Source organism: Papio anubis, chromosome 1, assembly GCF_008728515.1.
Source record: "Papio anubis isolate 15944 chromosome 1, Panubis1.0, whole genome shotgun sequence".
In the NCBI taxonomy this organism is placed as follows: domain Eukaryota; kingdom Metazoa; phylum Chordata; class Mammalia; order Primates; family Cercopithecidae; genus Papio; species Papio anubis.
The window spans coordinates 9,494,476-9,506,940 of NC_044976.1; the positions used below are offsets into that span (position 1 = coordinate 9,494,476).

At 60.4% G+C, this 12,465-nt stretch overlaps 2 protein-coding genes across 3 annotated transcripts in view; both read right to left on the reverse strand.

The window, feature by feature from the left end:
• Positions 1-4,097: 4,097 nt before the first annotated feature.
• On the reverse strand, positions 4,098-6,035 carry LOC103878866. Its single transcript, XM_009190834.4, has one exon. The coding sequence runs from the start codon at positions 6,003-6,005 to the stop codon at positions 5,487-5,489; it is 519 nt and encodes a 172-aa protein (XP_009189098.1). The 5' UTR covers positions 6,006-6,035; the 3' UTR covers positions 4,098-5,486.
• The window catches only part of CASZ1 (castor zinc finger 1), a 126,188-nt gene continuing 119,700 nt past the window's right edge, over positions 5,978-12,465 (reverse strand). The window contains exons 18-20 of one of the 2 annotated variants that reach the window (XM_031664315.1): positions 11,240-11,391; positions 10,919-11,060; positions 5,978-8,278 (exon numbers count right to left, since the gene is read on the reverse strand). In XM_031664315.1, coding sequence (XP_031520175.1) covers positions 7,164-8,278; positions 10,919-11,060; positions 11,240-11,391 — 1,409 coding nt within the window. In that variant the 3' untranslated portion in view covers positions 5,978-7,163. The remainder of the gene's footprint in view (positions 8,279-10,918; positions 11,061-11,239; positions 11,392-12,465) is intronic. The other variant, XM_031664314.1, reaches the window with a different exon arrangement.

Below are 12,465 nucleotides of genomic sequence, written 5' to 3' on the forward strand. Positions count from 1 at the left end.
GTTCAGTGTCACACTGTGGCTTGTTCTCCTTCTTTCCTGGCCTCCTTGCCGTCTCTGAAGAAGCCGGCGTCTCAGTTCCCAGGGGCTGCCACCTCACCTGGACGCGGGGGTCCTGCCTACCAGGCCCCCAGGAGTCCCAGTGTCTGGGAGCTGGGACGGGCAGACAGGTGGGCCAGGCCTCGGCCTGGCTCTGGGGACGGTGACTGCCTGTGTCCCACCCTCGGACCTGCTGGGTCACAGGCCTGCATTGTGGGTGGATCTGTTCCTGAGGAGTCCCCGCCCCCTGTCATTTGGTGCCTGGTAGCCATTGTCTGTAACTTCTCAGAGGTCCCTCCTCCAGTGGGACCAGAAAGGGAGACCAGAGGGCAGATACCCTGGGAAGGAAGGGAAGCCAGGGCTGTGGGGTCGGTGCTGTGGAAGTGAACTGCCAGCTGCCCGGCTCCATTTCTTCCTGGAGAGCTGGGGCCACCAAGAAAGGGATTCCCTGGGGCTTCACTATCCCTGGGGTGGGGGCAATGGAGACCTCACAGGGCAAGTGCTTTCCAACCTGGGGGTCAGTGGGCTGGCACATCGCTGAGGCTCAAGCGCGGAGCAGAAACAGACAGAAACCTGGGCCCGGAGGCCTTTTGCCCCTGTGGGTCCTGAGCACCGAATTCGGCTTTTGAGGACAGAGAGTCTGGCGTGGTGTCAGGGAGAGAAACCCCTCCCCAGAACGGCAGGAGTGCTGCCTAATAAAGCCAGCTGCTGGGCCGGGAAACAGCCCTTTGAAAAAAAGCCTTTCATTAGAAAAATAATGCATTTCATCCAAATAAGGTAAAAATATTCGGAATGGGGCAGAAGTAAGCAGCAAGCAGCGGCTGTCAGGCCCTTTCTGGAAGGGAGAAGATTATTAAACTCAATTACGATGTATTTTTATAAAGTGTCTTTTAGGAAAGAACCAGCCCCGTGCTTGGAGGCCAGGGGACGGCTGCCCTGACCTCACCCTGGAGCAGCTCCCTCGGTCCTCAGGGTCTGTCCCTGCTCCTCCGGTGACTCGCTGGTTCTGCCTTGGGCAGGGACATCTAGTTTGGGAAGGACAGGGGGCTTCCCTTGGTGTTTGTGACACGCAGGAGCAGGCCAGGAGGCGGGGTAGTTGCCTTCGGGAGATGGTAGGGCCTCTGCCCCCCTGGGGCTGCCCAGTCCTTCAAAAGCCAGGGCTCCTGGAGCCAGTCCCATCCCAGGACCCCAGCTGGGACAGGGAGCACCTGGGTCAGGGGAAGGGGCTGCTGAGTTTGTGCCCGCAGGTGGGGTCTGTAGCAAAGCCGATCCACAGAGAAGGGGACAGAGATGTGAGAATGTGCCACCCACCCATCGGCTCCCTGTGTGCCCAGAGTCTCTTTCCCTCTTTCTTTTTCTTTGTTTTTAATAAACACATCTGAGCAAGCTGTGTTCATCTTTCGGGGCCCTCACACCCAGGTAGAGGTGGAAGAGTTTTCTAGAAGGTTTCGCTTCCGCCCTCCTGGTGGCCCAGCCAGGAGCATGGAGGCGCTGGGTCTCTGGCCTGGCCCCAGACCCCTCCCTCTCCAGGTGACCACCCTGTCCCTGCCCCAGAGCCCAGGAGGGAGGGGGAGAGCAAGCAGGGGCCATTCTTCAAGGGTCAGACATCTCCTTCCCCAGGATTTCACTTAATTTGTCTGTTTGTTTAAACTGGTTTCTGCCAAGGCACCCAAAGAAGAGGTCAGAGACTCCAGACAGGGCAGGCGCGAAGGTGCCAATGAGACTCGCATGCAGGTGGGAGCTCCAGCCTCAGATGAGGTGCACACCTGAGGTGTAGCACCCAGGTAGACCTGGAGGGCCTGGCTGCTCTTCCTGCCCCTGCTCCTTTGCTGTGTACAGGGGCTTCCCACCCAGGGACAGGCCACCGCCTGGCCAGGGGGAGCCACGCCCAAGCTGGCACATGCTGACATGCATGTGCACATGTGTGTGGCACCCTCACACTCACGCAGGGCCCAGTGGGTCCTGGTCCTTTTGGAGAGGTCCCTGTGTCCTCCCCCGACACCTGCCCACGCAGACCACGGCTCAGACCACAGCCTTGGCACTGTCTTTAATGCAAAACGGGTCTGAAATCTTGCCTGGCACTGAGGGATGACTACCTGAATCATGAGTAAACCTTAATAACTTACTGTCACTGAGCACGTTCAAGTTTGTGTTCTCCTAGAAGAAGAAAGAAGATGTGTGATATGTTCATGAGAGGGATGCCTGAAACCTTTCCTTGCTCCACGACAGATACTGGAAGGACCTTCTTTAAAGTGACCGGGTCATGGCTTTAAACACCACTGTGACACTCGGGGTCCAGATGCGTTATAGACCCGGGGCGAGGAGCCAGCCTCAGGGAGACTGCAGGCAGGGAGGTTCTTTCTTGAGGATCCCTGCCTCCTTCCAGTGGTGCGGGGCACGGGGCTTACTGGAGGCCAAGCCACTGGGTCCGGCTGCTCCATCGCTGGCTGTGGGCCTCCTGGGAGCCACTGATTCCTCCCTGACCTGCTCCAGAGGGTGCAGAGGCACCTCCCAGCAAGGATGGCCGGGGCCTGGCTGCTTCATTCTCAGACAAGGCTCTGGGGTTCCAGCCTTTCAGAGGCCACTGCTGCCTCTGGGGTCGGGGCCACCTCCCGTGACAGTGGATGGGCAGCTGGCCTTTGCCCAGTGGCCTGGTATGCTGCCCAGAAAGGGGGCTGCCTGTCGCCGTGTCCAGGCTGGGGCAAGGCCGCTTCATGAGTGCCAAGGCCCGGTGCACACGGGTGACTCAGGTTGCTGGTGGCGCCCCTGCTGGGCCAGGTCCGTGGGAGGTGGGCAGGCCCCTGAGCTCAGCCCTGAGCCTGTGAGGCGGGTTCTGGCCCTTTCCAAGAGGTTGCAAAACTCTTGAATTTGCCCCAGTTTGGGTGTAGGAGCATCACACACCACAGCTGATTAAATCCCAGAAGGAAAACATGCTTTACTGCATTTCCTACTGAGTCCAACAAGCCACAGGGAGCGCCGTGGGACCTGGGCCCATCCCGACCCGCAGCCACAGGCCCCCTCCCAGCTCTTGGGGGCGGTCTCAAGAGTGGGCACATGCCTAGTGGGGGTATGAGCTTCTCTCCACCCTCTGGGGCGGGACCTGGGATGTGGCACCACAGGCTGGCCTGAGTGCCCCGTCCTGAGGCCCTGAGATGCCTCTGAGAGATTCCTGAGTCCCCACGCCCCTTCCTTGGGCTGGACTCAGGGCCCTACTTGTTGTGAGGTTGGATCAGCCCTGGGTGAGGCCTTCTGAGGTCCATCCAGGCCCAGAAGACCAGGGGGCAGTTTTGGGGTCTGGCCAAGGTCGGCAAACCGCCCTGAGTCCCCATCCTCCCTCCCCTGGGCCCCAGGAGTCGGTGCTGCCCCAGAGAGCTGCCCACTGTGCCGGTGCCTAGAGGGAGCCTTGTGGCCACACCACCCACCCACCGGCTGTTCAGGGCTTGGCTCCCTGCCTCGCTTCAGGCCCCACGGGAGGCCCACCAGGGCCTGGGAAGCTCCAATAATGGTTTTAATTTGTTGAACTTGTGTTTTATCCCATAAATTAGTCACTGTTTTATTTAACAGAATCAAGATATCCACAAACAATAGGCGAGTTCCAACTTGAACATTTTAATAAGACAGAAAAAAGTATATATTTTCATGTCTGTTACAAACATATTTATGTAAATAGCCTGTGGGCTGCGTTCCAGGAGGAAAGAAGAAAGGGAGTGCCCGCGCGCCGTGGCTGGGCTGGAGACGCACTTCTGCGGTGGAAAATGACACGGACCTGGGCGCTGTGGGCTGAGGCCACTCCCCTGCTGCCCCCGGTCCCTGGTGCCTGGCCGGCTGGTGCCAGGCTCAGTGAGGGAGAAGCGTGCTGCGGTGACCGAACCTTTCCAGCCCCCAAGTCTGCCTGTTTCCTCGTTGGGCAAGTGGTTGTGACATCCCGTGGCTGGGGTGTGATGAGCCAGTAAGACTCCTCAGCATGGAAGAATGTGGCAGATCCCGCGCACATCCCCTCCCCAAGGTTCCAGGAAGCCCCGGCCACCTGGAGTCTGGCTCAGAGCAGGGCTGCCAAGGTCCTTCCCATGATGTGGTGTCACGAGAAGCCGGCCATCAGTTGGAAGTGTCAGGGCAAACTCCTACAGTGTCTGGGAGGCTTGCACTCCAGGCTAGGCCTGGTGGACACTCTGGCCTCCGTGCTTCCAAGGCAGCCAACCATGGTGCCACCAGGGCTGGCAGCTCAGGCTCTGGGCTGGTGGCTACAGACCCAGGAATTATCGGCCCCCTCTGGCTCTGCCACCTTGTGCTCCAGGCAGGAGCCGCGCCAGCATCCGGATTGGATCCGGGTACGCGCCGTTCCCAGCCCGGGCAGGTCCCTGCAGGAAGGAGGAAGGAGCCGAGGGAGGAGGCAGGAGGGTGGCCCTGCCAACGCCGGCCCAGCAGCCCAGCAGGAGAGGAGAGGGTTGGCTGGGGTGGGGGGTCCTGGGAGGCTGCAGAGCCTTTGTCCAACGTCCCAGGCCTTGGTGTCAGATGGCTCTGCCCAAAGGTGGCTCCTGAGCCCCAAGTGGGGGCTTCAGGCAGGACTGGGGAGGAGGCCACCCTTCTGGCCAGGCCAGGATTGAGGCCCCTACCTCTGTCCCCAGCAGCCCAGGGACAAAACTGGTCTGTTCCCCCTCTTTTCCTGCCAGGGTCGAATGGCACCCAACTCTTCCTCCCCTCACCCCACCGGTGTAGCTGAGTCATGGCCAGCCGCTTGGGGGCGATTTTAAAAATAAAAGATAACTTGATAGATTTTTTTTCCAGTTTTTATTGAGTGAAAATGTCAAACCTTGCATCAGTCATGCAAAAAAAAAAAAAAAAAAAAAATCAAATAAATAAAACACATATATTAAATTTCTAATAGCACTAAATTCAAGTGGAAAAATATTCAGTTCTTAATAACCAGGTGCCGAGGAGACCAGATTCAAGTAATCAGAGCACACGCTGTTCAGTTCGGGTTTCACGTTCTGCATTTTTTTTTGTCTCAAAACCTCTCTATATATCTCTATATATCTATATATGTATATACATATAGATATATACACACACATATGTGCATACATATTATTTTATATTTATATATATACACATACATAGTTATAAAACATTAAAAAGAGCATTGGTGGATCAAGCATTGTTTTCCCCACAGAAAGAAAATAAAACAAAAATTACACGTTAAAATTCAAAATGAGCTAGCAATGGCTTGTAGTCCTAATGTGCAATATGAAGGTTACAAAAGGCTAGACTCCGCACTGTCGGCATCTTCTTTTCTTCTTCTTTTTTTTTTAAGTTTGATTTTGCTACATTGAAAAAAACGTTTTTGTGTGTGTGTATTTTTTTCCTTTACAAAACTCCTTCCACAGACTCCCGGGCCGTGGCGGGTCACTGTCTGGGCAGATGCTCACAGCAGCATGTGGTACCCACAGAGTTCAGGAGGCTCTGGTAGGGGCTGTTTTACAAAACAACTGATTTCCTGTTGAATCAGGTACGCTCCGTGCGACCACTCCTCCCTCCCTGCTCCCTGTCCAGTTCGGGTGGTCCTGGCTTTCTGGCTGTGGGCAGCCAAGAGGACAAAAGAAAGGAAGAAAAAAGGGAAAAGTAAACCACTGCCCCCCAGTTGAGCCAGGCTCCCCCTGGAGACCTCTGGGGAGAAGGCGTCTGGGTGACAGCCTCCCCACCAGCCTTCCATTCCCTCCTAGGCCTGTTTTCTCCCTGTGGCCCAATCTGACACCAGCTGGTGGCCTGGAGTAGGGAAGGTGGGCAGGTGTGGCCTCGGGCAGCCTGCCCTTGCAGGGGACTCGGTCCCCGGGGACCTCAGAGCCACCGGCCAGGTGTGTGCCTGCCAGGTCAGGCCCTGGCCGGGGCTTCCATGGCCTCATCATCTCCAGGAAGGGGGATGTTTTGCAAAGGGAACCCAATCTGGGTAGACTGCACCAGCAAAGAAGCATCCCAAACAAAGTAATAAAACAAACTGGAAAAAAAAAAAAAAAAAAAAAAAAGCCCTATAAAGCCACACGCATCACCAAGAGAGAACTCAAATGTTAAATTAACTACAAACTTGGATCAACAGTAATAGTCCTTTTTTCTTGTCTCTACAAAATTCAAGTTAAGAGTTGGAATCACGCAGCTCCCATCAGTGCTAGTGTGAAGACAGACAGCCTCAAACTGTTAAGGCCTCTACAAAAAACGCTGGACCAAATCCCACAGGAGACACGGGACTGAGCCTCCAACCTCAGGCCGGGCCCAGGGGGGTCTGCACTCTCACCACGCCTGCTTTCTTCCTTTTTGTTCTATGTAGAATAATAACCTTTACAGGAAAAATACTGTACAACTTTCTTGTATTTTTTTCCATTTTGAATATTAAAGCCAAAACCAGGCGCATCTTTCCTGTTTGCACCGCCAGGGTGGCCGAGACCCTGCCCCGGCCCCCAGCGGACTGCTCTGGGTTTTGGACGCAGCCTCGGTTTCCCTGGGGCGGAGGCTGGGGCCAGGGAGTCACCAAACAGACCCGACCCAGGCTTGGGGGAGCAGCCGGGCCCTGGGGTGGGGCTGAGCTGGAGCTCCGCGGTTGCTACTCCCATGAGGCTTCCTCCACGGTCCCTGTAGTGTCACCCGTGCTGAACGCCTTCTGCCCGTCTCCCCCTGGGCAGGGGGGAGGATCCTAGCTGCATGAGGGAGGCCCCGCCAGCGGCTCCAGGAGCCACCCCGCCCTGGTGGCGCGGGTTGGGGGTCCCGGTGGCCCCCAGCGCCCGTCCCAGTCCTGAGCAATGGTCGCGGGGCCGCAGCGGCCGCGGGGAGGGGCGCCGGGACAGCGGCCGGCCGGGAGCTGCGCCCCATTCGCCCGGGACCCCTGCTCCTCGGTTCCCTACCCCGGGACAAGAGCACCTTCTGTTTCCCTGAAGAGACCCGGCCTCCCTAGAGCAGGGCCGCCGCCGCCGCCTGTGTCCTCGGCCGCGGAGCACCAGAGGGGTCCCCGCCTCTGTCCTGAGACGGACTCGGGGTCCGGAAGCACCGGCGGGGCGCGGGGCTCTGCCCAGGGGCGGCTTCGCGCAGGGTGGCGCCGCTCCCGAGACCAAGGCCGGCGCCAGGGCCACCCGCGGGCGCCGCTAGGGCGAGGAGGCGGCGGTGGGCGCGGGGCCGGGGGCGCCCAGGGCCGCCAGCGCCGCCAAGGCCGGGGTCCGCGCGCCCGGGCCCGCCGTCTCCGCCGCCGCCTCGGGCAGCGACTCCTCCGAGTCGGTGCGCAGGTCCTCGTCGTCGTCGTCCTCGTCGTCGTCCTCGTCGTCGTCGTCCTCGTCGTCGTCCTCGTCCTCGTCGTCCTCGGCCTCCTCCTCCGGCAGCTCCAGCTCCTCCTCCTCGTCCTCCTGCGAGGACTCCCCAGCGGCGGTGGCGGCGGCGGCGCCCTCGCGCGGCCCGGGGGCGGCGGCGTCGGGCGGGCCGGGGTCGCCCGCGTCGCCCAGCGCCAGGCCCAGACCGGCGGCCGCCGACTGCAGGAAGAGCAGCGAGCCCGGCTCGGCGCCCAACGACAGGGAGCCGTCTAGACTGATGGGAGGCCCGGGCGCGGGGCCCTCGGCCGCGGGCTCGCCGCGCTCCTGCTTTTCGTGCTTGCGCTTGTGCGAGTCCATCTGCGACATGCCCACCACCGTGTGACGGCAGCCCGGGAAGGTGCAGTGGAAGTGCGAGCACTTGAGCTTGTATTTGCAGTCGGGCACGGCGCAGTCGGCGCTGGAGCTGAACTGGCAGAAGCCCGCGGCGCTGATCACGTCCTGCTTGCCGTGGTGCTTGCGGTGCGCCGTGACCTTGGTGCTGTCGGTGCAGCGGAAGCGGCAGCGCAGACAGTGGAAGTGCGTGCTGGTGCCCGAGAAGGGACAGTCGGCGAAGTGGCAGCTGAGCGAGGCCTTGAAGCGCTTGAAGTCATCCAGCACCAGGTTGTCCACGCGGTCGTGGTGCTGCGCGTGCTTGTACATGTGCGTGCGCCCGCAGAACTTGTAGCCGCAGTTCTCACGCGTGCAGTGGTAGTGGGTGACCTTGAGCGAGAACTGGCAGGCCGCGTCCTTGCAGTCCTCATAGAGGTCGAAGCGCCGGAAGCCCTCCAGCATCATGCCCTCGTCCAGCATCTTCCGGGAGGACGCTGTCTTCCGCCGCTTGCCGAAGGGCGACATGTCCTCGATGATCCAGAAGCGCTTTTTGGCCCCCGAGGCTGTCGGCATGGAGATGGTGTTCCCTGGGGAGGGGCAGGGAGGTCAGTGCCTAAGGGGGACCCACGTGGGCACCATCCCAGGGTCACACCCACACGGGACCCCTGATCTGGCATGGCGCCAGAGGGCGGCATTTAGGGAGCCCTCGGCTTCCCCTGGCTCGGGAGGCCTCTCCTGCCCAGCCACCTCCCTACCCCCGGCACAGGAGGGGTCTCAGGCTTCCCCCTCCTCATCCCCGTCTGCAGAAGGGCCTCACAGGCCTCACCCCCGGAGTGGCAGCCCAACCAGCTCTGGGGGACGTGGTGGCTGCTTCCTGGCCAGTTTGGGTGGGAAGTGAGGACACGTCCTGGCACTAATTGAAGCTGAAGGGGGAATCTAGGTCGGCAGAGTGCAATTACCCAAGTTGGACTCGTGCCAAGACGCCAGCTACGCCTGCCTCTAATGAGGGACAGGCCTGCTCCTTTCCCGCGGGCTACCCGGCTTCCCTGGCTGCGCCTGTCTGCACACGGGGAGCTGCCTACTCACAGTAGGGGTGCCAAGTGCCCCAGGGCTGTGCGGGGCTTCAACTCCCTGCCCTAAGGAGCACTTTGTCCTTGGTACCAGAAGGTTCTTTAAGGTCTTGTTGGGGTTTTCTACCCCAAGGGCTGGGAGAGGACAGCCCTACTGGAGGACTAGGCCTCAGGAAGCTCAATGCCTCTGCCCTCTGCTCAGAGCCATAATTTACCTGGGTCAGGACCAGAGCAGGGGCTCAGCCACGGGAGCTGAGCCCATTTATGTCCAGCTGGCCCAGACTGCTTCCTGGGATTTAGGATGCCCCCCTGCCAAGGCCAGGGTTGTAACCCTTTCTGGGAGGCACCTGTGCCCCTATGGCCATGGGTGAGGGGAAGCCCCAGCTCCTGCCAGAGGCACAGGCAGCTAGTCCTGGCTCCCCACGCCACCCCCCACAAACAGTAAGAGCAGCTCTCTGACCAGCGCCACCAGAGCGTGGGTAGCCTCCGGGCTCCTCCCACACGGCTGACATGCCTGGCTCTCCCAGCCTGCTTAGAAGGCCCAGCAGTCACTCTAGCCACCAAATGTCTGCTCTGCCCGTTTCAGGCCAGGCCCCATCGCCCACCCTGAGTGGACAAAAACGGAGAGAAACTAAGGGCTGTGACAGTGTGGGGGCACCCGGCAGGGGGCAAGGGATGGCCTCAGGCCCAAAACCTGGGTGGGTGAGGAGCTGCTTTGGGTCTGAAGTCACAGGGCCTGGTGATGCCAGAGTGGAGCTTCCAATGGCCGGAAGTCCCTGAGGTGGGGGAGGCCCGGCCCTGCCCCAGCCGTAACTCCTGGGGCCTATACTCGGGCAGAACGTGAGGCAAGAATTAGCAGAGGAGTCAGAGCCCGGGTGGTATCTACGCTCAAGGGAGGGGGCGGGCAGATGCCATCCCGGTGGGTATCAGATATGGGGGTGGGATGGGAGGTGCCTCTGCCCCTGAGCACTGCTGGGGCCTGAGTCCACAGAGATTTCCACTTACTGCTCAGCTTTGGGTGTGGGCCGGGGTTCAGGCTGGAATCTGGACCCTCTGAACCTGGGCAGGTCCCAGACCCCAGCAGACCTTCCCGAAAGCATCCTCTACCTCTCCCTAGTGCCAGATCCCAGGGAGACTCCTCAGAGTAGAAGGGACAGGTCCTGCCTTGCCCCAGGCCGAGGAAGGCAGACCCCACAGGGCCTCCGGCAGGATCGGCCGTCTCTGGGACTCTGAGCAGTTGTGAACAGGGGAGAATCCCTAGCAGCAATGCTCTGGCCTGCCTAGCACTGAGCAGGAGCCACGAGGAGTTGTCCCGGGGATGGAGACTACACCCTCTAGTCTCGGGGATGCTTGGCTGTGAGGGGTCAGAGCGGCCCCGTCCTTGGCCTGGCTGGCTGCAGAAAAGGGTCAGGCCCCGGAGCATGGCCTAGAGGGTGGATTGGAGTGACGGACTGCGGTGAGAAGGCATGTGCGCATTACCTGCAGCATCCTGAACTAGGGGGACGTCACTTTTTACTGGAGTTGGAGTGGCAGTGACGGGCGGGAAGCTGGGCGGGCTGCAGGTGGGATGGGCCAGGCCCCGGCCGGCTCCGAGAGTGGCACTGAGCAGAGAGTATGAGAGACAGGACGGAGAGAAGAGAAAAAAAAAAAAAAAAAAAAAAAAAAGAAACCAAAACAAAGAACAAACAGAAAGAACCAAAATGAGAAACCTGATGGCAGAAGCAGGTATGGCATGAAAATGTGTGCACGGATGAGCAGAGAGAGGGACACAAGAAGAGGGGGCAGGAGGAGAGAGAGGCAGGGCAGTGCCAGGGGTCACATGGGCAGGTGTGCCGGGCAGGACCGGTGCTGGGCCCAGGCCAGGTGGGAGGCAGCAGAGGAAGGAGGCCAGGGCCGCGCTGCTCCCGCTGTGGCTCATAGAGGACGGGCCCAGGGTCCTCTCCTGGAAACTGACACGGAGGGCAGCGCCGGGGAGGCGGGAGGATGGCGGGAGGGGCCTCAGTGACTCAGTCCCACAGACCAGCTGGCTCTGCTGCACACCAGCCTGTCCTCCTCAGAGGCCGTGTGCCCCGGACCTTCTGTCCCAAGCTGCACCCACCGGTGCTGGGCTTTGGGAGTGGGGCTTGGCCCTGCCAGCAGCCCCTGCCTGCAGCTCACCTGCCGCAGTGCTCTCGTTACCCACGGGGGTGCTGGAGCAGCTCCGGTCCATGGTGGATGACTCAGAGGACATGGCGCCCGGGCTGCAGCCAGTGTAGTCCATGCACTCATCTGTCTCAGCATCCATCAGGCCTGGGGGGCCCTGAAAGGACACGGGGGTCCCTGAGGAAGTGGGGCCGTGGGGCATGCTGCCCACAGAGGGCAGGCCGAGGGTCCACGCAGCACAGGCCTGAGAGTGAGCGTGGGACCATGATGCATTCCCGCCACCCTGGCTGGGCTCTCACCTGCGGGGGGTGGCTCTCACCTGGGGAGGGCTCTCACCTGGGAGGGGGGCACACGGTCGAAGTTCTTCCCCAGCATCCTCCGCATGTGCTTCCGCGCGTGGGAGGTCATCTGGTGCTTGAGGAGGAAGGAGAACTGGCAGCCCTCCCGGATACAGTGGAAGTGGCTGTTCACCTGGTTGTACTTGCAGCCTGTGGACATAGGCCCACCTGGCATAAGCCCCCCAGCTGGCCAGCGCTCATGGCTTCCAGGCTCTGTCAGGCACTGTTCTAGGCATGGGGGCAGTGTGGCCAATAAGGCAGATGGCAGGGGGAAGGGCGCTGCACCACGGTGGCACTCTTAGGAGGAAGGTCAGGAAGTCCAAAGCCACCTGGCTGTCCACACCCTGGGCCTCCTCTCCAGCCTGGCACAGAGGCAAGTGACAATGCCGGGCTGGCCCCCATCCCCCGGCCCACACGCGGGGAGGTGCACAGCTCCAGGGCAAGGGACCCTCATGGTCCCTGTACACTAGGCCAGCTACCTCTCAGCAAGCCACCTGTCCCCACATCTCTGCTGGGAAGTTCGGGGTGCTGCCGGCCCCTCTGCCCAGGCCCCAGCACCCCCTGCCTTGCTCTGGGCCAAGAACAAACAGAGCAGGCGGGACTGAAATAGCATCCCGGGGCAGGTGAGGGCTTGTCCGCTGCCATGGCGCCCAGGCTGGCCAGGTGTCTTCTGTCATCCCCCAGCTTTGTTTGGCCCCAACTATCACCAAAACCACCACAAGTTGAGTAAATAACGGCAACTGCAGGATACCCTGACATCTGTAAACTGAGCTCAGGGACAGCACAGGCCACGAGTGTTGACACTTATTGGCATGGCTACCAGCCCTCTCCCTGGCCGAGAACTCCTTTTTGAATTCATACTTGAAGGCAAGGTTTGTTTCCTTTTTCTGGCAGTTGACTTTGAATATGTCACCTTTTCACTTTTGGAAGGACCAGACTGCAGCAGCCCCCACCCCTGCTGCCACGACCACCAGGCCACAATGGGCCTCGCCTGCAGCCCAGGGGCCTCTGCCGGACAGCCTGGCTCTCGCCTGCCCTTGGGTTCTGGTCTCTTCCTAGGGAAAGTCCTGCCCCTTCAGCAGGCCATGCACAGGGGCCGGGGCTCAGCTCCCAGCAGCACGGCTACCTCTCAGGCATCGGTGGCTTCCCTTCCCAAAGCCACAGCAGCCCCTTCCTGGGTTCCGGGTCACGGATGCTCCAGCTGAGCCCATGGGGAACTTGACC

Coding starts and splice junctions, on each gene's coding strand:
- LOC103878866 (XM_009190834.4), bottom strand. CDS start 6,005: ATGCTTCTTTGCTGGTGCAGTCTACCCAGATTGGGTTCCCTTTGCAAA.